Raw genomic sequence first — 23,612 nt, 5'->3', positions numbered from 1 at the left:
ATATTGTACGTGGGATTGCTGGACTGTCCCTCGTTTATATCAGCTCCTTGTTAACCAAGCAGAGCTTGGCAAATTGGGTGAAGGTTATTACTTGTGCACACACATGGGATACCTTTTGTTCTCAGCTGATTAGTCTAGCCTCTCTGTGACCTTCAGAAGCGCAACTGGTGAACTCCAGCAACTCGTCCCAGCACAGAGGTTCAGGTTGGCCCACTCCCAGGAGTTCCGAGCAGGGCAGATGGTCCCCCCATACAGCAAGAAGGAACAGGAAAACCCATTGTGTTCCAAATCTGTTTTGGTAACAGGGCTGGTTCTTATTATTTCTGCAAAAGCAGAGTCCAATACCCAGGGCCAAATCCTTCCCTCGGAGGCATGCAGCTGGCTCCCAACCCCTTCCCAAGAGGGCTGGGGGCATAGCCTAGTGGAAGTTGCATGCATGCACCCGTAGGCAGAATGTGGTCCTCATTGTTCAGAATGTCTAATCAGATTATCTCACTCGGTCCATGCAGCACAGTCTTGCGTAAAAACAGGCAAAAGGGGCCGGGGAGAGGAGGGAAACAGCTCAGTTCATCAGCTGTGAACAGCTAATAAAGAGGGAAAATAAATAAGAGGCCACTTGAAAGCACTGGTATCCTTACCTTCTTTTTGGAGTGCCCTCTGTCCTCCTCTTTAGCTGCTTTGCTATTTTTCCCACCTCGGGAGAGTTTCTGCTCCCCAGACTGCTTGATGGTGATTTTGATCTCAGGTGGGCAGATATAGTTCTCCAGGTTTTTAGGGGGCTTCTTGGCTCTCTTAGTGGTCTGGATTTTCAGCTTCAGGCTCCCCTCTGTAAAATTAGCCTCCTTGATTGAAAACTCCTGCTCCTCCAGGCCATCTCCTGCCACCCATTTCTCGCTGTCTGCATTGGAAGTGGAATCCACGTCTCTCCCAGAACCCAATTCGTCCTCTTCTTCTGGCTCCAGTCGTTCTCCACTCACTGGGATCCCTTTCCCAGAGCCGGAAGCAGGCAACATGGTCTCCCCCGTGCAGCTAGAAGAAGGTGGAGGCTTCGCAGAGGCAACCGTGGCTGGCAGGAAATCCGCCTCGCCTCCCCTTTGCCGGGAGCTGCCTAGGGTCTCCCTTGCCTCCATGGCAATCTCACAATGCACTGGAGTTTTATAAGAGGGAAAGGGGGAAGGGGAAGGTGATGAGGAGAAAAGGGGGGAGAGGGGAGAACCCCAGGAACTGAATGGTAACTGTTTGTAAAATTTAAAGTCCCAATAGTCCGGACACTGGAAGGAGCTCAGAAGTGATCAAAGCCGCAACTGTTGAAAGAAGAGAGAAGAAAAAGGAAGTCAGCACTCATGCATGTGACAAAGTGCAACCATAGGACTGACTGAAACAGAGCACTACGGGGCTTCCCCAAGATGGGTCCAATCCAGCACAGCACTGCGCACCTGCTACAAGGTCCTGAGCACCTTCAGTGAAGCACATGGGATTTGCCAGCACTCAGAACCAGCCAGAACTTGGGCCTAAAATACTAGGGGACAGCCAACCAACAAACAATGACAATGTGCACCCCAACCAGATGGACTGGATAATGAAACACACGCACAGATAAACATACGTACATCTACACACTACTTAAGCTGCTTGGATTTGGGATTCATTTGCACCAGCTCAAGCTGGAAATGCATCAAAGGTGAAGTTCCACCACTGCTTAGGGCTCCAGAGGAAACCTGGAGGCCAGCATTTTCAAAAGTGACTCATCATTTCACATACCTCCTTTTTTGAATGCCCAACCAGAGAGGGCTGATTTTCAGAAAGCCCCTACCCTTTGAAAATCAGGCCCCCTTTTAGGTGCCTCAAGTTGCAAACCCCAAAAATGGAAGCACCCATTATCTAATCCCTTTTGAACATCTTGACCGGATGGACAGGAGAAGCAACAGAATTTCAAAAGAGATAAAGCAAAACAATGGGCATGTTTCATGCAGAGTTGCATATAGACCAAGGCAAACACCAAGCATCCAGTGAACAATCTTCTAGGGAACCAGCTACATGCAAAATCTTAAAGCAAATAAGGATTTCCCAACCCACCCCGTGTAGCAACAAACTGTAAAGGCAACCCTGGGAAATAGCACTTTGGCCAGTCATCAGTACAACATGTCCCCTGGTATGTCCCCTTGTATGTTTCACTGTAACACTAGTCATTCTAGAACTCAGCTTGGCATGAGAAATCAGATCAGCTCTCTTGTGGGGATTGCAGTTTGAATGGCTCTCTACTTTCCACTTTTTAAAGTCCAGGGGAAACGATCCTGCACATGCACCATTTTCTCAGATTTCCACTGGAGTACAGCCCGAGGTTATTGATCTAGCCTTTGCCTGTGAGGGTAGTGGTGAAAAGTCCTTACCGTCCTACAGCTAAATGATGTGGTGACCTGAGTACAGTTCTTACTAGACCGATATCCACATGAAAGCACCATCAATAACACTAGCTGGCTTCCTTTTTGGCAGAGGAACTAAGAACTGTGCACCTCTCAGAGTCTGAGCTATCAGCTGGCTCTAGAAGTGGTTTGTCTGGCTCATGATAGAGGCACATCGGCAGAGCATATGGAAACATTTGTGCTCAACTTATATCTCTTCTGTGGATAAAGATGGGACCATCAGTGTCCAGAGCAATTGAGCCCTCCTCTCCCATAAACACTAAGTTGAAAGGTATCCCACCTATGCAAAGGGGATAACAACCCCTCACTCAAAGGGGTTTTTGGAGGATTAATTAGTTAATGCCTGTACATTGCTTTGAACATGGGAAGGTTTCGCTTAATGCTAGCTAATATAATTATTAGTTTAAATAGGGGACATATCACACCTGCCTGACTGTTTTGATTATGCAGATGTAACCCACTCTTGGAGTTTGCCAGCTCCTAGAATGCTGGACTGAGCCTCTAGGGGGGTCCTACCCTTTGGACCATGACAATGATGGCTACCGGAGTGCTCTGACACCATTTCCCAACATGCTTGGAGACAAGGGCAGGGAGAGAGGAATTAGAAACTCCTGCTGAGGCCAATAGGCTTCTGCATTGGCGGGGGGTGGGGGGAGAGAATATGGACAAGCTGTTTGCTGGAGCAATGATGAGCCAGGGCTGCTCAGCCCTCAGTGAAAGGACACAGCCTGAGTCAGAGACACAGACACTAGGTGTAGTTTCAGAGTTCGGTCTGGGAGCTGAGAGAGAAGCAGAACAGCACAGGGAGCCTCTGGTTAACTCCCCCTCCCCAGTGCCATAAAGGGGTCTTTGAACTGCAGCAGGAAAGTTGCATGGACCAGGCAGTGACAACTCTGCAGAGACCACTGTCCAGGCTGACAGAGATCCAAGCTGGCGCTGGCTACCAAGAGCCAGGAGAGACCCCCCCACAGGACTGAAAACCAGGGAGCCAGGAGAGGACCCTGTTCCACCCAGGCAAAGACACTGTTAGAGGACCCCTTTTCTTTTTGTTTAAGCCAGCCAACATTCGCAGCACTGCAGCACTCGCCTCCGGACTCAGCCTCCGGGTACCATCCGCCTAGGGAAGTGGCCAGAGAGGCAGCTGGGGGTTGGGAAAAGCTGGGAGTGTTGGGAGGTGGGAAATGTGTTGATAATTAGTATTATTAATTAACTCTAACCGTTTCCTTCCCCCGATCCCATCTTCCTGCTCCCAATAAAGTCCCTCTTTGTTATGTTATTTTGTGCGGGGGTGTCATTTCTCTGCTGGGTTTGTGTTGAGGTACTTTACTGTTTCCAGTGTGCTGTGTTTTATACTCCTTGCCAGCAGTGGTAGCAATATCATGACTTGAGCACAGTGAGGAATCACCTTGGGTGGAGGCACCAGATATCACAAAAAAAATTTCACCCTGGACTCAATCCCCGCGAAGAGAAGGGAGCAGCCCCTGCAGATAGCAAGCACCAGAAAGGAGGTTTGAGCCCTACGGGGAAAGGCTACACATGTAACTGCTCCACGCAGTTAACGGACCTGGCCCCTTGCCATGCTTTGTGTCCAAATAGATGACGGTGTCAGCGTCAGGGATACCTTCCATTTCCATCAATACCAATCAAATAAAGCTCCTTATTTATCTGACATTTTGCATTGTTAATTTCCTTACAGAGGAACACATCGTACGCACACAGAGTACTGAAATAAACATAAGATGGTAAGGTTCTGCTGTGCGGCATTCCTGCAAGTTACTGCTTTGGTATGCGTGCAATGGGCACTCTGTACCGGACCTCCGTCCACAGGACATTAACCCCTTCCCCTGCTGGTAGAAAGATCAAGCAGTTTCTTCCAGAGAATGTCTATTCAAAAAAGCAGGGCACCAGGATGTGCCGCTTCCATTGGGCAGCAATGGAGGCTGCTTCTGTTTGCAGAGAAGCAGCTACAGCATCCAACCTATCAACAAAAAGTGAACTAGATTTGATCATCATTTCAAAACTGCCCAGAACAAAACCGTGAACCTAACTCTGGGAAGTTCATATAAAGATTGGCATTTCTCTCTATGCGGCTAGGGGCTGACCAAAACCTAGGCTCCTAGTCCAAACTTTGGATCTGGATCCCATCTACGTGCCTGACTCTGATCTAAGTTACATCAACATAAATCAGGAGTAGCTGAATAAAATCATCCGTGCTGCATTCACATCAGATGGGTGTAAATTGGGTTAGATTAGGGCCTAAGAATCTTGGCTTCATCTTGCGTGAGAATCTGCAAACCATGATATCAACAGACCTGCAGCAATAAACAAACAATGATGCACTATATCTCTGTACAGGAATTAAATGGGTCATTGTTTAAGGTAGCTCATTATTCTGCTTCAGGGTTCATAGTTAAATGACTTGGGTAATGGGACATGATACTTGTCTTTCTTGTTTGGCCAGACTACACATGCTTTAACTAGTTAAGAAACCTCAGTTCAACCTCCTGAATAAGCAGTCTCCTGGGTAGTTCCCCACCTCTATTCCTTTCCCCAGCTTCAGGCATGCCAGTGCTGTGAGAACTATTTCCAACTTTGAAGCACTACGCATGAAGACAACACTAGACATGCTAATGGGAGATACCACAAGAGTAAGTCACACAATAGGAGCAATGTTATTTCTACCAACGTGACAATACCCTTTTGTTAGTGTATCCCTAAAGCCTCACCCACAAAGATATGAGGTTCTGGGCATCTTTGGAGCTGAAGAAAATGAAATTAGTGATTAGTAAGAAAAGCTTTAGACAACTTCTGTTTTCTTCATAGTTATAAAGTCAAATTCTAAACCAAATCCTGGATACAGATATTGGGAAAGTTTGGTCCCTGTTTCAGATATCGTGGCTTGGGTCTGTCTCTATAGTTTTGTATTGTCTGCTGTTCCATGTTTCATCTGGGGCTGCAAGTGAAAGTGCCAAAATAAAGCAAGAAAGGTTCTTCTGGCCCGACTGGCTGTGTGGAGAGCTGGAATTCTAGTGGGAAAGCTTATTTACCTATTTTACACGTCCCAAGGGCTGGGCTAGTTCAGTCTTTTAAATGTTTACCCAAACTAACCCTTCTGATCTTTGAGATTCACAGTGATAGGTATGGTCAATAACCTACTACAGGTGCATCACATTCTCTGAAATAAATTCCCAGCAGAAAGTGTAACCACTAGCAAGGCTTGAATTTGAGGAAGGATAATTCACAGGTGAATGAGATGAGTTTCAGAGAATTTAGCATTAGTCCTTAATTAGGGAGTTTTTCCATGCTTTAGCTGATAAAGGCTATGTGCTAAATTCTGCTTATGGATGTTCACACATCCATTTCAATGGGATTCATATGCACATAGCTAAGAGCAGGATTTGACTCTAAGAGTTGTGAGCTCAAGAGCTTGCTCTGGATCATGGACATCCTAGACCTCTGCAACAATAGGATATGAGTTTGTTTCCTTCTGTTGCTTCAAGCAGCTACACAAACTCTCCAGTGTGGAAATGTCAGAACGGTAAACTGATTAAATAGAACATTTGCTAATGACTGAAACAGCATCCACGCACTAGATGCTTGTGGGGGAGAAGTGCTACCGAATTTTGGATTCTACGTGTAAGGAGGTGCCAACTCTGTGCTCTCTTTGCTCTTTACACAACAATAACTATGTAAAGAAACCAGACAGTAACAGCCATATCCCAAATACTTGTTTTTACTAAAGATACACAAACATGCACCATACAAACTGCTACTTTGGCTGATTTCTTGCAGCTTCTAAAACACAGTGAGCACCTCTAGATGGCTCACAAACAATTTAAAGGGATACTCCTCTAAGCCTAAACACTACAATACATAAATTGAAGTCTCTACTGCAGCTACTAAAGCTTCTTTCTTTTCATTCATATAGCTCAAAGTGCCTTACAAAGAAAGTAAATATAATTAACCCTATTTACATATGGGGAAACTGAAGCACAGACAGGGGACATGTCTTGCCCGAGGTCAGCGGTGGAGTCAAACTAAAGCCCAAATCTGACTCCCACTCCAGTGCCATAGTCACTGGATAACTCTTTCCCCATGTGAGACACACTTGCTATTTAACAGCGAAATCCCTAACCACTGATAAAACAACAAAAACCCAGGAAGCTTCTCCATTTCATCCATTTAAAATTGCACAAAGCACTGGGGAATATAAGACAGTATTTGATGTTCATGTATCACCTTTCATTCCAAATGATCCCAAGCTCCTTCACCAATTATATAACACCACTGAAATGCAGCTACCTCTGGGGTGGAGGCCACCAGACCACATACAGAACACCCGGGGAAAGTTTTGGCCAAAGACACTTGAAAAGTGTCACTTAATTTTCAGTGTCCACACAGGGCAGCAGGAGCTTGGGTTTTAAAGTCTCATAAAAAAAAACCTGAGGCCTGGTCTATGCTTAAAAGTTTTGCTGGCATAGATATAGCAGTTGGAGTGAAAAAAAAAATAATCACACCCCCAATACCGCAAAAACCCTCGTGTAGATTCAGGGATACTGACAAAACAGTCCTTTCCACAAGTATAGCTTATCTCATATATGGAACTGGGATAGGCTATGCTGCCAAAGGAATTCTTATATAAATTGCATCGACTCAGGGTCAGTTTGCCAGTATAGCTATACCAGCAAACCCTTTCTAGTCTCGGCAAGGCCTGACATACCGGAAGCAGCATGACACTCAGTTTATCTACTTTGGGAAAACAAAGAAGCCTCTCCTAAGTCCACAAGTTTCAAAATGTCAAGGCATTTCATACATAATGTTCAGACCACTAAGAGTACGTCTACACAGTGAGAAAAGCCTCTGGCTGGTCTGAGTCCAAAGACTGGGGCTCAGGTTCTGGGGCTGAAAATTTGCTGTGTAGACGATTAGGCATGAGCTGGAGTCCAGGCTCTGGGACCCTGCAAGGGTGGAGGGTCCCAGAGCTCAGTGTCCAGTCCAAGCCTAAACATTTACACAGTGATTTTTAGCCCAGCAGCCCGAGTCAACTGAGCTGGGCCAGCTGTGGCTGTGCCACAGGGCTTTTATCCCCATGTAGACGTGCCCTGAGTTATCTCTGGCCACAATACTCTAAAGAGAACTACCCGGCATTGCAGGGCACTGGAAAAGGCACCATGACCACTCTTTCCCATTTCTGCTACGGATTCTACAATAAACATCCTTCTGCCCTTCACCTGTGTTGGGCCTATCACCTCCATCACAGGAACAACGGGGAGGAAGACGTCCCTTTCAAGTTAAACCAACCCACAGAATCAATAAATAAAGGTCTGTAGATGTTTTGATGATGTACTTTTGATACAACTCTTCAAAGTTTGACAGTCAATCTGGTTGGTTGGTTGTTTTAAAATAGAACAACAGTTCCTACATGCCTGTGGAGGCACTTTTCAATATTTTGTATATCTAAACAAACACAGATGAAGGGTCAAATCCTCAGGAGATAAAAATAAGGCATAGTTTCAGGGAAGCCAGCAAAGTTCTGTTGGTTTACTAGTGCCAACCAACTGGTCAACAAACAATAAATGTAACCTTCACTTGTTTTCACTGGACTGCTACAATCTAAAATCTAACTCTGTTCCAAACCTGTCATCATTTTATTGGTGCTCAATAAAGTGCCAGGCAAGTATGAATCAGGACGTCCCATAAAGGGACGTTCAACAGTCAAATGTCAGAAAGGCTGGGGATGGACTAGGTAACCCATTGTCTAGATGTATCTTGCAACCATGTGATTCTGCAGATAGCTGTGTACACACACACACACACACACACACACACTCACACACAGATAAAGAGACAAACAGAAATGAAGGCCTATGTGCATCCATAATTATGCAGGCTTGTTAGTATGTGTATTACACACACACGTATCTGTCTCTTCAACACAGAGACATTAAATGGTAGATTATGGAATTATATTTGATTCCATAACTAGGTTTGAGACTCTATAATTCGATCAGATAGGTACTTACATAGAAAGGTACATATCAGAGGAGCAGTGAAGGGAGGGCCAACTGACTGATCAAACAACGGACTCCACCATAAATCACAAAGCCCATGGTGTTGCTGCTGCAACAACAGGAACCACAGGCAAGTGTTGAGCAGTGAATGGTAGAGTAAATGCCATCCAAGGACAACCCTTGATGCCCATACCCAAGGTGGGGTTCTGAGCCTGCACAGCAGCAGACATGCAGGAGTTCCCCATTTCACATGCATGTTGAAGACTAATTGTGTCTAAGTGGGATGCACTTAAAATTACACAAATATTTTTTTACGCACACAATTGAAACCTAGTGATTATTTGCAAATGCATCCTTCCCTTCTCCCACACACACATCACCCAACTCAGAGTGATGTGTCTCACCCCCCTAGAAAGCAATCAAGCACCATTTCTCCCATCCCCAAGGGTCTGTTACAAAGGAGCAAATACTTCACTGACTTATACTCTCTGGGCCAACGCTGCTGTTGAAACTGGTGTAAATGAACTTTCATTAGATTTACACCTGTGCATCTAAGAGCAGAATTTTACCCACATCTCGCCAGTGAAGTCAATGGGTTGCATGGTCCTCTGATTTGTATTACAGGTGTACCTGGAGGGCCAGACTGAAATCACAGCGAGGCATAGTACAAACACAGTGGAAGATAATCCCTGCCCCAAGCGGCTTACACACTAGACAAGTCAAGTCAAGAGCTGAACTGATTTGCCCAAGATCAAACAGCAAGTCAGCAGCAGAGCTGGGAACAGAACACAGCTCTCCTGGTTCCCAGGCCACTGACCTCTCCCCTAGACCATGCTGCACGGAGTATAACGCACCGTAGCAATAGACATTGTGATCCAGGGTCCAATGCAGTCTAAAGTAGTATGGATCACCACAGGAAACAAGCTATTTCTATAATAACAGCAGCAAGCTATTTGGAGGACAGCAGCAACCTGACCTGAGGAGGGTACTCTGGATACCTGCTTAGCCTAGATGATCACAATGGTCTCTTCTGGCCTTGGAATCTGTACTGGAAGTATTCACAGCTACTACAAATGAAAAGTTTATAGGTATTTAGGAAAAGGATATAGAAGTAGAGGACAACTATGGAAAGCAAACTCCACGCAATTCCATCAGTTCTATCTTACCAAACTTCCCTAATCTGACCCGGCTCTTGGAAGTCTGCCATCTGACACAGTAGCCTGATTCTAGCACAGACATGGTAGCACTCTAATCTCTTTCTCTCCCTCTGAACAAACATTCCCGGCTGCACCCAGAAACTTGCTGAAAATGATTTCTCTGCATAAATCATTAACGAGGGCTTTGTTTTTATTTATAGCTGCTGCCACACTTTTTTTTTTTTGAGGGGGAGGGCAGAACGGGTTGTGTGGGTTTTTCTTCCCCCTTCCCCCCCCCGATGCAAATGCCAGGGAGGCCAGCACTCCCTCTTTCAGGGCAAAAAAAGTGCATTTGATAGGGGATGCACAATGACTGGGCTAGGCATCCTTGCCACAACTCCGAAGCGATGGCACAAGGATCAGAGGTGAAAGTAAGCCGGTACGCCCCAGTATGGCATACCGGTAAGAGCCGGTGCGCCATACCAGGACCGCTCCAGCCGCTGCTACTGCCACGGGACCTTTTAAATCCCCGCCTGAGCCCTGCTGCTCGAGCCCCTGGGTAGCGGTGGCGGGGCTCTGGTGGGGATATAAAGGGCCGGGGCGGTAGCAGCAGCTGGAGCCCCAAGCCCTTTAAATCCCTGCCTGAACCCTACTGCCCGAGCCCTGGGGTAGGGTGGGGGCTCTGGCGGGGATTTAAAGAGCCCTGGAGCTCCAGGCACCACTACTGCCCTGGGCCTTTAAATCCCTGCTGGAGCCCTGCTGTCAAAGCCCTGGAGTAGCGGTGGTGGGGCTCCGGCAGGCATTTAAAGGGCCGGGGCGGTAGTGGCGGCTGTAGCCCCAGGGCCCTTTAAATCCCCGATGGAGCCCAGCCACCACTACCCTAGGGCTCAGGCAGCAGGCTCAGGCGGGGATTTAAAGGGCTCAGGGCTCCAGCAGCTGCTACCACAGCGGAGCCTCAGGCCCTTTAAAGCTCTGCCAGAGCCCAGAGCCCCAGGGTAGTGGTGGCAGCCGGGAGCCCCCAGGACTCCTCAGTGATTTAAAGGGCTCAGGGCGCCACTGCGGTAGTGGCAGCTGGAGCCCTGGGCCCTTTAAATTACTCCCGAGCCCCGGGACTCCCAGCCGCCTCTGCAGCTGGTAGCTCGGAGGTGATTTAAAGGGCCCAGGGCTCCCAGCCGCCACTATCGCAGCTGGAGCCCTGGCCCTTTAAATCAAGATTTAAAGGGCCCGAGGATTTAAGGCCCTGCCTCTTCCAGTGGAGGCCACGCCCCCTGCTCAGGACTCCAGCGTACCAGTAAGTCCTCTAACTTACTCTCACCCCTGACAAGGATGCACAACAAGAAGACTGCAATACAGTGTCTGGCCTTCACCTTGGCTACATGCTGTCCAAAGTGTCTCATGTGACCAAACTTTGTTTATTTCAAATGAGATCATGCCTATGAAAGATTGGATTTTGAGGGGAGCTCATCACAATGTGTTTTTATTATTCAAGCCCTGACAATGACCCAGATTCTCAAAGATCTTTAAGCACTTAGCGCCCACTGATTTCAACAAGAGTTACGCACCTGGATACCTTGGAGGACCAAAGTATTTGGTCCTGTACAACACACATATAAGGACTGTCCTTGCACCAAAGAGTCTACAGTGTCAAGGAGCGTCTGAGATATTCTGGGACACCAAGAGGAAAGTGTTAATTTGGAACGTAGATGGCGGTAGTTTAGTTTTGCTTCCTTTGTTATCCTCTTCTAAAGAGCTGGAGCAGAGAGGACCTCTGATTGTCATTGCTTAGAGTTGAGAGGAGAGGACCTGGTGCATTGGAACTGGGAGGTCACAGCTCGGAAGTGTGTCCTAGTGGGGGTAGAGAGACTCAGGCTGGTGCGGTAAAAATAGCAGTGCTGACGTTGCCACCCAGCGGTGGCTTGCACTGGCCACCCAAACTCGGACCTAAAGGGCTGGGTGGGCTTGGACTCAGCTAGTCGCTGCACCACGACTCCTCAAAGCGGCTGTTTCCCTGTTGAATTACATCTCCACATGTGTCCATTGGGGAGGAAGGCAAGAGAGACACATAGTTAAAGTTCAAATGCTGCCCTCAGTTACTCCCCTGTAATCCTACTGTCTTCAGTGAAGTTTGATAATATACGTACACGAGGGCAATGTTAGTGGTTTGAGCATTGGCCTGCTAAACCCAGGGTTGTGAGTTCAATCCCTGAGGGGGCCATTTAGGGATCTGGGGCAAAAATTGGGGATTGTTCCTGCTTTGAGCAGGGGGTTGGACTAGATGACCTCCTGAGGTCCCTTCCAACCCTGATATTCTATGATTATCCATTCATCTTTCCTGACATTTGTGTGCTTAGCTGTGCCAACTTTCAGTTGCATCACTGCCATTTCTTGCATATAATTTTTTGAGTTTTTTTAATTAAAAAAAAATTCCCGGGTCTGTAACTAACACTATCCATGTGCTGAGGCACAATAGAACCTGCAAATATCATTACGGCCACACTTTAAAACTTACAAGGCTGCTAGTTAGCCAGGGGCAGGCTATAGTCCATTGATACTGCAGCCCAAGTACAAATATGGTACAAAGTTGCTAGAATGTACCCTTAAAATGGCCTAATCCAGCCCCAAATCAGTAGAAAGTCTCCTAGGAACCTCAGTAAGTATTTTATTAGGCCCTAAACGTATATGGACGAAGATAGTTCCAGAGATTGCTGATTGAAATATTCATTGGTATTAAGTGAGACTGTCTGTATTAATTAGTAGCACAGCAGGGCCCTGATTAAGAATAAACCAACTTTCTTCAAACTTATTTTGATTTTTAGGACCCAGTGAGATCTGCTAGCCATACTCAGTTGGAAGAAAATCACTGCAGTAGTCCTAAATGTTATGAACATTTAAATTAGGCAAGCTTTCAGTGGCTACCACTTATCCAGCTGAACCCTTCTGCACAGTGCATCTCTAAGGGCATATCAACAGACAAAGTTTTCTATTGGGCATATTTGGTATGCAATTTTCAAATGGCCATAACTTTCTTGACTCAAAACTTTTTTCTCTCACACCAGGCAAAGGCAGAAGTTTGCAACAAGCACTAGAGGCCTACTAATTTATCTGTTCAAATTCCAGCTGTTGCCCAGTCTAAAAGTGTGAGGTTAGAAATAATTCAAAAGGCAGAGGTGATTTCTCCCTACTCCCACACCTTTTCTGAATCAATTACATGGCAATTGACAACAGGAGGGAATTTGCTCACCTTTCCCTCCCCCACCCCTCAGAAAACTCCATCAACCAAACAACACTTGAAATTGTTCAATTCAAAATGTGAAAGTTACATATGCAAACACGGATTGATAACTGAAACCATTTAAGACTAATAGGTGCCCACAATAATACTTTGCATGTAAACAGCCTTATTCATCTGAGGACCTCAAAGCACTTATCAAATGTACTTAATTAAACCTCACAACTTCTCTGATCCCTTATGGAAAAGCACTAAAGAATTGAATAGAACATTATAGCCTTGGTATTGAATATTGTTATATTCCTGCTATAGAATTCTATAGGAAAAAATATACAGAAAAGTTTTCATTCTCTAGCAAATTAATAGGACTCCAGATTAATTTCTATAGAAGTCTGTTAAATTCATTGAGGCCCAGAAGTTCAGGCCTCTCTCCATTTGATATAGATATAAGATAACAAAATCATAAATAAATTAATAGTAGCAGATTGGTTTTAACATCCAACTATTACTTTACCACAACTTGCCGCAATGGCAAATTATTTTTTTGTGGTTTATACCACTATCCTCCCCTGTGCTGGTTGGAAGGCCTGGGATACGAAACAAACCCAGTGCCAATCCAAAAGGGGAAATGGTCTCTTTTCCCCACATTTTAGATGATAAACATAATCCCCTTCTCCCAATTCCTTGCCACACTTCCGCAACTTCTGGAAGACATGTTGGATTCTTCCCGGGCTTTTGTCTAACTTAACTAATGTTGTTGCTTTCCTCGTTCTCCACATCCAATTAAATGATATTGCGGAATCCAGACAACATGTTGGAGAGCTCTGTTTCTTCACAGCATCCTGTAGATTTCTAAGCAGGTCAGAATATGCAACAAACTTTTCAAGCAATGTCAAGCGAAAGGTTCATTCTTAAAAAGAAAAGAAGAGCTTTGAGCCTGGCTTATGAGCAGTTGTGTTAACAATGGACATCTGCAATTTGGTCATGTGTCTGAATAAAACTGGGGAATGGGCCCAACCCATAAAATCTGGATCCACTTTCAGATCAGACAGTGTCTCAAAGCTAAGAGACCTGGTTCCAGAGTTCTAACTCAGGACCATCTCTAAATAAGATGGCAACTTTCTAAAAGAGTAATTGTATTTCCTCCATGATATTTTAGGGGAAGAACAACCTGTTGATGTTTCAAGGTGGAAAGTGACAGACTAGAACTAGAAAGCCAGCAGCAAGGCATTGTGGGTGCTTGCCCCCAAACGTTCTCCTTATGCATTAATCCACATACACCTGATATTCCACTGATGGACTTTTCCAGACTCCAATTTGAGATTTATTTTAACTCATGTCTCCAGACAGAGAATGCTGATACACTAACAGTCCCTAGGTTCCTACTGAGCAACGTGTAAAACTACAGGCTAGATTTTCAGGTGACTTTCACCTAGCCTTTAACTGTGTGGGTGGAGATTTTGCATGAGCGCCTATTTGCATTATCCTCCAGGTGTGTGTCTAACTGCTGGATTTGCATGCACCATAATTGTGCATGCATACAGTATAGACAAAGAAAGGCCACACTGCAAAAATCTGGTCATACATCTTACTATTTTACCCTGGTGCACATCATTGATTTTAAAATGTAGCAAACTTTTGTGCAACCTTTTGCCTTGCCTTCAAAACAAACTCAGATGCAAAAGTCTTTGAAACTCCTCTCCTTACAAAGATCAGCTAAACTCTGGTGACATGTAGTTATTCTAAGGGGAACTGAGGGAGATCATCTGGGTATATTGATAATAATCACTCATCAATGGAGAGATATCAGTTCCACCACAGTAATCCTTTGGATTCCAGAACTGTGTTATGTGGTTCATTAGACAATAGCATCTCTTGCTATTGGTTGGGTCAAGAGTCAAAACTGCAGCATAATTGCAAGTCTCCAAGCACAAGGCAATAGTTTTTCAGTCCTGGAGGGTGTTGTCCAAAGGGGAAAGAAAACAGAAGGGAAAGATTAAGTATGAGCAATTGAGCCCTACTGAGAGGGCAGAAAAGTCACTGGAATTGGGATTAGCCAAAATCTTGTAATGAAAAACAAAAGCCCTGTTGGTAGGCTGGTATATATACCTAAGAGGTGTGAGAGGGCAGCGGGGGGAGGCTGGAGGGCAGAGGAGGGGAAAAGGAGCTAAGAGGGAGGGAGGAAATAGACTATAAAAGGGGATTAAGTAATAAATGAAGGCAAAAATGATGTTCTTACATTGTAAAGAATTTATGGTCAATAGATGCTCAGTATTATTTTTAGTTAATTGGAAATACCAATTTGATTCATTTGGGATCGGGTTCATTCTAAGTGTTTTAATTGAATTTATACTGAACAACAGACCTTAACAAAGAGACCCTATAAATATCAAATAGAACTAAATGGCTCAACTATTACTATTAATAATCAAAGCCTTTATTTCTTTTGTTTGCCAGCACCTACTATACTTTATAGCTTTGCGCAAACCTAACACACCATTTCACCATATTTCACATAGCTCATCCTCTTAAAATGATAATGTGTTAATCTAGGCTGGGGTTTTTTGGCAGGAACCAAAGAGCTCAAGCAACTTGAAATAACATCAGCAAAACATTATTTATCCCCAGCCCAAGTTGCAGTGAAAACAGAGGTTTTCTTGGCTCCCTTACTTCTCAATAGATTTCTGGTTTCAATTAAAATTTTGGGTCTGAGAAGTTAAAGAAAAAAAGTCAAAGCCAAGAGTGGATGGAAGAGCAATCTCCAATCCCTATGTGTTTTTTTCTCTTTACATAACCATTCCCATCACAGCAGAGATTAAAGTACAACTACATTGTTTGCAGAACTTGTTTTTATCCATGTTTCTCTCTCTACTGCCACATAGCTACTGACTGGGGGCATTAACAGAACTGGGGGCTAAAGTAACAGAATGGGATTACACAGAATGAGATCCACTTGTATATTTGTTCCATTATAAATACAAACTTTCCTTTCTCTTCTGTACGGTCACAGACAGGCATTTCCCTAGATTACTGTTGACTGCAGTAAATTAGTCCTCCGTCTGCAGGGGCTGTTTAATCAATTGTTACCATTTGGGTCCATAATATTAAACACGGGATTGGATTTGCCCGCAATTCTTTACCCCTGAAATCCTCGTGTCAATAAGAAAGGAATCAAATGACTTCCCCTGACAGCAGAGGACTAGCAGGATCAACATTTTACTCGCCTAGAACATACTTCTAATTTGGCAGATGTACATATAAGGCAACACGCTGCTTACCCAGTGGCATGTCGCAGCCTGGACAGACTACTGCAGAACCACTGCTACTCAAGCTGACCCAGTCCACTGGCTTGTTTGCTCCTAGCAGGTAACGAAACACCTTCATTTGCAGTATTAAAAGAGAAATATTGTTTCCCCTTGTATGGCCCCCTAGTACATTTGTTTGCCACCTACTCCTCCCAGTGCTCAACTCAGATTACAGGATTACCACTCACGGCCACAACTGTGCCTCTGATACCCGCAAAACCTTACAGAGCAGAGGGAGAGGTGCATTGACGAGAAGCAACGCGCACGGAATCGATTTTTATGCGAACTTTTCCAGCGCTCAAATCTAGCCCTTGCGCCCGCCCGCGTTTCACAAGCCTCATCTCCCTCTTCGTCCACCCCCTCGCCAGCACTCCGACTCCGGAGCGAGCCGGCCAGTCAGCAGCTATCTTAAGACACATATAAAAACACGCGCAGGCACAGACGCAATAGATCCCCGGGGCATCAGGGCGGAGAGATAAAGGTGTCTGGGCGATCGTGCCCTGAACTGTCACAGCCGCCCCGAGAGAAATTGACCTGGAGCCTTTTCCAGACAGCATCTGAATTCTCTCTTCCTGCAAGGGCATCTCCCGCCCTGCCACATCACCCTCGCCCCCCCCCCCCCCACACACACACCCAAACCAACCCATTCATCCCCGCAGCATCAATTAGATGTGAACTGAAGACAGGGGCTGCTCCCTGGCCCCTGCTTCAGAGACGCGATTTTCAGCCAAGTGGATCAAACCTTCCCGCCCAGCTGGGGAAGGGAAGCTGGGCGGGGGGGGGGGGGGGTCCGTCACGGGGGCAGATCCCATGTCTGCAGCTCCAAGTCCCAGAGCCGGGGTGGTGGGGGGGGAGGCTGTCTGCGGGAACTGAAACTGGCAAGCGGTGTCAGTTCCCTTCGCAGGTTCCTTTCCAGGGCGATCATTGCCACGAGCACCTCGGCCCCCAGAAATCCAGTTTGACTTTCCATGCCCACGGACAGGGTCCCCCGTTTGGCCGCCGAGAACTTCAGAAGGGGTGGGGTGGGGGGGGGGGCTGCTGGGGGCGGCGGAGGCGCAATTGCTTGTGCCGAGAAGCTGCTTCTTTAGGTAAAGAGTTTCTAACAGCAGATTGCCCTTTTAGCATTAGACGTCAACCATGAGATTATCAGTGCAGCTTATTTGAAGCGGAAACGAATCGGAAATCCTTCTCTCAACTGCCTTTTTAGACAGAAATACACACACACACTGACTGTCCCGTCGTGGCCTGTTTATTCCGTGTGTGTCATGCTACGCACACACATGTCCACGTACATCACACACACACACACACACACACGATCATCACAACGTGAGGGGCACCAGCCCAGCTTCACGCTCAATAAGTCTTATCTCCCACTGCCAGGCAAGGGAACTTGTCCACTGCCTCCAGTTCAAACCAGGGCGCTGCTTGGGGAGGGAAATGAGGGGTGAATTTCCCCATGCCTTGATTTGACAATAGCTGCTCTAATCTGCAGACTGATTTTACAAGCTAGCGTCCTTTCCTAACCTCCACCCCCACCCGGCTTTTTACATGTCCCAGCCCCTAAAAGCTTTAACTCCGGTTGTGCCCTGCTTTTATTTCAGGGAGGTGGCGAGGAACAATCGGGGGAGAGGGGGTGTATTATTAACAACGCGGTTTACTTCTGAAACAAACACGACGGGTGGGTGGTGGGGGGGATCCTGCGTTGTTAATTACCCACCCCCTGGCTTCCTGCACACACACACACACACACACACACACAGGTTTGTTACTGGAAATCGCCGCTTTTATGGAGTGCGTGTCCTTTTCAATGTCAAAATAAACCCAGATCCATTCAATGGGCTGGTGCGAAGCGAACACAAACACACAAGGGCTTTAAGTCCTTACGTGAACTGTATTGGATTTAACACAGAGAGAGACACACCATCCCATCTATAGCTATTACAAAATTCGGGTACATTAAGAAAGGAGGGTGGGGGGAATCCCCAGCAAGGTTATAATGTTGCTCTCTAGCTCCACTTCACTGGCAATTTACAAAAAGGGGGGGGGGAGAAGATCTGCCAACTCCCCCACACGCACACACACTCCTGCCACCTACCCCACACCACCATCTGAGAGACTCAGACAGACTAGGGAAGGGAGGTGGGCGTGCAGTAGAGGGGGACCGAAATACATTATACAAACTCCTCCAAAATGCACCCACCCCAGCCGAAAGGGGAGCTCCGGAGGGGAAGGGAGGGGGGGAGGAAATCACCTACACCCGGAATATGAATGCACAAAAATAAAGACCTTCCCGCGCCATTGCAAAGTCACTAAGGGTGTGGGGGGGGGGGGGGTGAGAGGCAGGCGACCGACATTAACTTTTGCATGCAGCCCAAAGACAACAAACCCGCCCGTGCAATCCGGAGCGAGATTTCCCCGGCGGCGGGTGTTTACTAACCCATAGCCCCCCCACAGTGGAGCGGGGCTTCTCGGCTTCGTCTCTCGGCTTCCCCCACCCGCTGCTGGGTCTCTTCTCTTTTTAGATCCCGGTTCCAATCCCTCGCCGGAGCCCCCAAAGGTGCTCTCGCTCGTGCTGCGGCAAAGCCATGGCGGTGCTCAGCTGTCAGATACGGGGAGCACACGGGCGTGTAACACACGCAGAGGAGAGGGGAGGCGGGGGGAGCGATCAGGGCCGGGAGAAGGGGGGGGGAGGGAAAGGGTTGGGCGCGGGGGGGGGGGGAAGGCGCGGAGATAGAGAGAGGGATGATAGAGAGATAAATAGAGAGGGAGAGCTCAAGCAGGGGGGGAAAATGGCGTCTGGCAAGCCGGAGTCAATCGCATTCACAGTCCCGGCTCATTTGAGCAGGATCCGAAATAAAAACAAAAAAAACAAAAAAAACAACACAACCCCGAAAAGGAGACGGGGGAGGGGGAGAGACAGACCAGAGGAGCGGGGAGGAGGAAGGAAGGCGGGAGGAGGATCAATGCACCGGATAAAATCCTGGCTCCGGAATGGATGGAGCAGCTCCCGCGCTCGGCCCTGGCTTTTTTTTTTTTTTTTTTTTTTTTTTTTTTTTTAAGGGATGCTGCTCGGTGGGCGGACGAAGCGGCTCCCGGTGGCGGGTCCCCCCGGGGCGCGCAGAGCGGGACGGTCGGGGAGTCAGCGCGGAAAGGGTTTGCAGCCCGCGGCCCCTGTGATTGCGGCTGGCGGCTCGCTCCACGGCTCCCCCGGCGCTCCTCGGCTTCCCTTCGGCGGCTCGCGTCCCGGAGTAGAGTAAGGGGGGAAAGGGGGGGCGGGGAGGAGGACCAGGATTTTTTGTTAATGGGGGGAGCGAGCGGGGCGGGGGGGGGGGGGGTCGCTGCTCCGGCTGCCCGGCCGGATCGCTCCCGGGCAGGCAGGCGGGGCGTCCACGCAGGGGCTAGGTGCTGGGGGCTGCGTGTTGCGCTCTCGTGGGCTGCATTGTGATTAATTTGTTTCCCCTTAAAGGAGGTAGGGGCGGTGATGAGTTGTCTCAGCCGATCACGGAGCGGGTGGCTTCCTCTCTCCGTGGCACGGGTCCGGTTTCCTCTCTCCCGGAGACGTGCAGCAGCAGCAGTAGTAGGTTTTGTTGTTGGTTTGTTGTTGTTTGTTTTAAAGGAAGGCTCCAACGCACCCACCCACCCACCCCAGGGCTGTAATGCTCAGCGCCGGGTTAATGTACTCAACACTGCCACTACCTGACCCAACAGCAGCAGTGTTGGGGGCAGGGGAGAAAAGCCAGAGAAAAGAAATAGACCGGGTGGGGGGCGGGGGGGGGGGGAGAAAATCAGATTAGTTCTGTTTACCCCACCACCACAACAGGGACACAGATTTCAGGCCCAGAGGTTTATTTTAAATAATGGCATGCACGGACCATGCTCCTGTGATGTAGGATTGCTTATACACTGCTTTCTGGTGGGGAGGGGATTATTACTGTCTTGGGGGGGGGGGGGCAGGCCTTACACACAGGAGTCAGTTGTTACTCGCATGAGTAATCCCATTTAAAACAATAAGGGTGAGTGAGGACTAAACAGATGGAGCCTTTGCTTAGAAATGTGCATGCCCATGAAATTTCATATGCAACACTGGGGCAGGGGGAGAGGTTAGGTTCCTCCACATTAGGGTTTTCTTATTTTATGGAATTGCATGGGATACCCCATTCTGTTTAGATGATGTCATTTGTATTAAGAGCTAGGCTACAGCCCGCCTGCAAAGGATCAGGGTGTATAAAGGGAGCAATGATACAAGGAGCTTCTCCCCTTTGAACCAGCATGCAGGCGCCAGCCACAAGGACAGCCCTTACAGTCACCTGAGTGCCAAGACTACCTGAGGCTAGCTACCTGAAATAGGGTGACCCATCCCCATCGGACACATGGGTGTGTGCATGCTATACATCCCCTTCAGAGCGTAGCAGCCCAGGTGCTTCCTTAGAAGTCCCTCCCTCTGAGAGCTCCAGCTGGATGGTGAGCTTCTACTTGTCCTGTAAGGCACAATTGAAGCTGGAATCATTTTCAGCCCAGTGTACACATAATCAATGATCTACAGGCTAGATTGTAAGTATCTTTTTGTCATAGGGAGCCTGTACAGCACCTCGGACAATGGGGTCCTGGTCTAAGACTAGGGCTCTAGGAGCTATGGTAATACAAATAATAACAATAGACCAGTCAACACCTCTCTGCTGTCTCTCATGTTTCTCCTTATGCATGAGGAAAAGCTCCCAGATAAAGTCCGAACATCCGCTACTTTACGTGCTTTCAAATCCTTCCTAAAGAACTCACCTCTGCCATGATGTCTACCAAACTCCAGCCAGATGACAAACTGTCACTATCTTTTTTCCCTTCTGTTCTTTTCCTACTTCTTTCCCTCCCACTTCTAACCAATACAAAACAAGCAAGCAATCCAAAAAGGGTTGAGCTGGTAATATCAAAATGAAAAAAAAAAAACCTGAGATTTTATGTCTCATGAAACACAACTTGTTTTAACATTTCTTAGCAGGAAATTGAAATCTTTCATGGCATGAACATTTTCCCACTGACATGTGGGTTTTGAGAATTTTTGGCAGGTAAACTTCCTGAGCAAATAAATAAAAGTCAACCAGATCTATTAACCATCATCACCCCTATTTTACAGATAGGAAAACTGAGACACAGAGAGATGAAGTGACTTGTCCAACCTGGTTCAGTGAGTCAGCAGTAGAGTTGGTCTGGAATTTTTTTGCGAAACGTGAATGTGATACTAGTGTGCTTCAGGCAAGGTTATTTCCAGTAGATATAGAGAAGCATTGATTTCATACAAAGCTCCAGTGAGACCTCCTCTGGAATACTGTGTACAACTCTGGTGACCAATCTTCAGGAAAGATTAATTCAAACTAGAACAGATGCAGAGAAGGGCCTCTAGGATGATAAGGAGAATAAGGGCTTATCTTACCCAAGGAAACTCAAAGAGCTTGGCTTGTTTCACCTACCAAAATGAAGGCTGAGAGGGGATCAGATTTCTCTTTATAAATACCTGGGCAGGGGGGAATACCAGGAAGGGAGGAGAGCTATTTAAGCTAAAGAGCAATGTTGGCACAAGAACAAATGGGTATAAACTAGACATGAAGGCTATACCTATGCCTATACCTCGTTGCCATAAGAACACAAGAATGGCCATACTAGGTCAAACCAAAGGTCCATCTAGCCCAGTATCCTGTCTTCCAACAATGGCCAATGCCAGGTGCTTCAGAGGAATGAACAGAACAGGTAATCATCAAATGATCCATCCCCTGTCACCCATTCCCAGCTTCTGGCAAACAGAGGCTAGGGACACCATCCCTGCTCATCCTGGCTAATAGCCATTAATAGACCTATCCTCCATAAATTTGTCTAGTTCTTTTTTGAACCCTTTTATAGTCTTGGCCTTCACAACATCCCCTGGCAAGGAGTTCAACAGGTTGACTCTGCGTTGTGTGAAATAAATACTTCCTTTTGTTTGTTTTAAATCTGCTGCCTATTAATTTCACTTGGTGACCCCTAGTTCTTGTGTTATGAGAAGCAGTAAATAACACCTCCTCATTTACTTTCTCCACACCATGATTTTATAGACCTCTATCATATCCCCCTTAGTCATCTCTTTTCCAAGTTGAAAAGTCCCAGTCTTATTAATCTCCCTCATATGGCAGCTGTTCCATATCCCTAATAATTTTTGTTGCCCTTTTCTGAACCTTTTCCTCTTCCAATATATCTTTTTTGAAATGGGGCAACCACATCTGCACAGCATATTCAAGATATGGGCATACCATGGATTTATAGAGAGGCAATATGACATTTTCTGTCTTATCTATCCCTTTCTTAATGACTCCCAACATTCTGTTTGCTTTTTTGACTGCCGCTGCACATTGAGTGGATGTTTTCAGAGAACTATCCACAATGACTCCCAAAATCTGTTTCATGAGTGGTAACAGCTACGGGATGCCATGGATGTTTTGAAGGCCAAAACTATAATGGTGTACAAAAAAGAACTAGGTAAGTTCATGGAGGATAGGTCCATCAATGGCTATTGCAAACCCCATGCTCGGAGTGTCCCTGGCCTCTGATTGCTAGAAGCTGGGAGTGGATTAAAGGTGATGGATCATTTGATGATTGGCTGTTCTGTTCTTTTCTTTCCCTCTGAAGTATCTCATATTGGCCATTGTCAAAAGGTTACTGGGCTAGATGGTCCCTTGATCTGACCCAGTGTGGCCGTTCTTGTGTTCTTATGAATAAGTTTAGGTTAGAAATTAGAAGAAGGTTTCTAATCATTAGAGAAGTAAAGTTCTAGAAGAGCCTCCTGATAGGAGTAATGGGGGCAAACAACCTAACTAGTTTGAAGATGGAGCTTGATGACTTTGTACACAGGATTATATGATGGGGCTGCTTGTGATGGCAGGGGACTGGACCCAATGACCCCGGAGGTTCATTCCAGACCTCTGTCCCTTCTTGATATTCCCCTTTTTATACATCTAAGGATGACATTACAAATAAATTTGTTAGTCTCTAAGGTGCCACAAGTACTCCTTTTCTTTTTGCGAATACAGACTAACACGGCTGCTACTCTGATTACCCCTATTATTATCTACAGCATTGCACTGAGAGCTCATGTCGAGGCTTTTCAAGGCAGAGTTTCCCATCTTGTAGATACAGCATACACTTTTTGTTCCCATATGTATTACCTTGCCTTTGTCTGTACTGGATTGTGACCATTTAGCCAGGTGATTCAGACCACGCTGTAACAATAACCAGTTGTCCTCCTTATACATCGCCCCACCACTCTTTGTCATCTGCAGACTTAGCCAGCAAAAATTTTATATGATCATCTAGAGCAGTGGTTCTCAAAGCTAGTCCACCGCTTGTTCAGGGAAAGCCCCTGGCAGGCCGGACCGGTTTGTTTACCTGCCGCGTCCGCAGGTTGGGCCGATCGCGGCTCACACTGGCCATGGTTCGCCACTGCAGGCCAATGGGGGCTACGGGAAGTGGTGGCCGGTACGTCC

General features: G+C 46.8%; 1 protein-coding gene and 1 long non-coding RNA gene across 3 annotated transcripts in view; one reads left to right on the top strand and one right to left on the bottom strand.

Moving 5' to 3' along the window:
* SETBP1 (SET binding protein 1) overlaps positions 1-19,701 on the bottom strand; it is a 316,119-nt gene extending 296,418 nt beyond the window's left edge. Inside the window, exons 1-2 of one of the 2 annotated variants that reach the window (XM_038403584.2) lie at positions 18,545-19,701; positions 639-1,304 (exon numbers count right to left, since the gene is read on the bottom strand). In XM_038403584.2, coding sequence (XP_038259512.1) covers positions 639-1,130 — 492 coding nt within the window. In that variant the 5' untranslated portion in view covers positions 1,131-1,304; positions 18,545-19,701. The remainder of the gene's footprint in view (positions 1-638; positions 1,305-18,544) is intronic. The other variant, XM_043514525.1, reaches the window with a different exon arrangement.
* Positions 19,192-23,612, top strand: part of LOC119855919 — a 40,049-nt gene continuing 35,628 nt past the window's right edge. The window contains exons 1-2 of the long non-coding RNA XR_005293075.1: positions 19,192-19,360; positions 19,574-19,684. This is a non-coding gene — a long non-coding RNA (uncharacterized LOC119855919). The remainder of the gene's footprint in view (positions 19,361-19,573; positions 19,685-23,612) is intronic.

The sequence above is a fragment of the Dermochelys coriacea genome, chromosome 5 (assembly GCF_009764565.3).
Source record: "Dermochelys coriacea isolate rDerCor1 chromosome 5, rDerCor1.pri.v4, whole genome shotgun sequence".
NCBI classification, from domain to species: domain Eukaryota; kingdom Metazoa; phylum Chordata; order Testudines; family Dermochelyidae; genus Dermochelys; species Dermochelys coriacea.
Note: the sequence above shows the minus strand (reverse complement) of the source record. Positions and strands in the feature narration are given on the sequence as shown.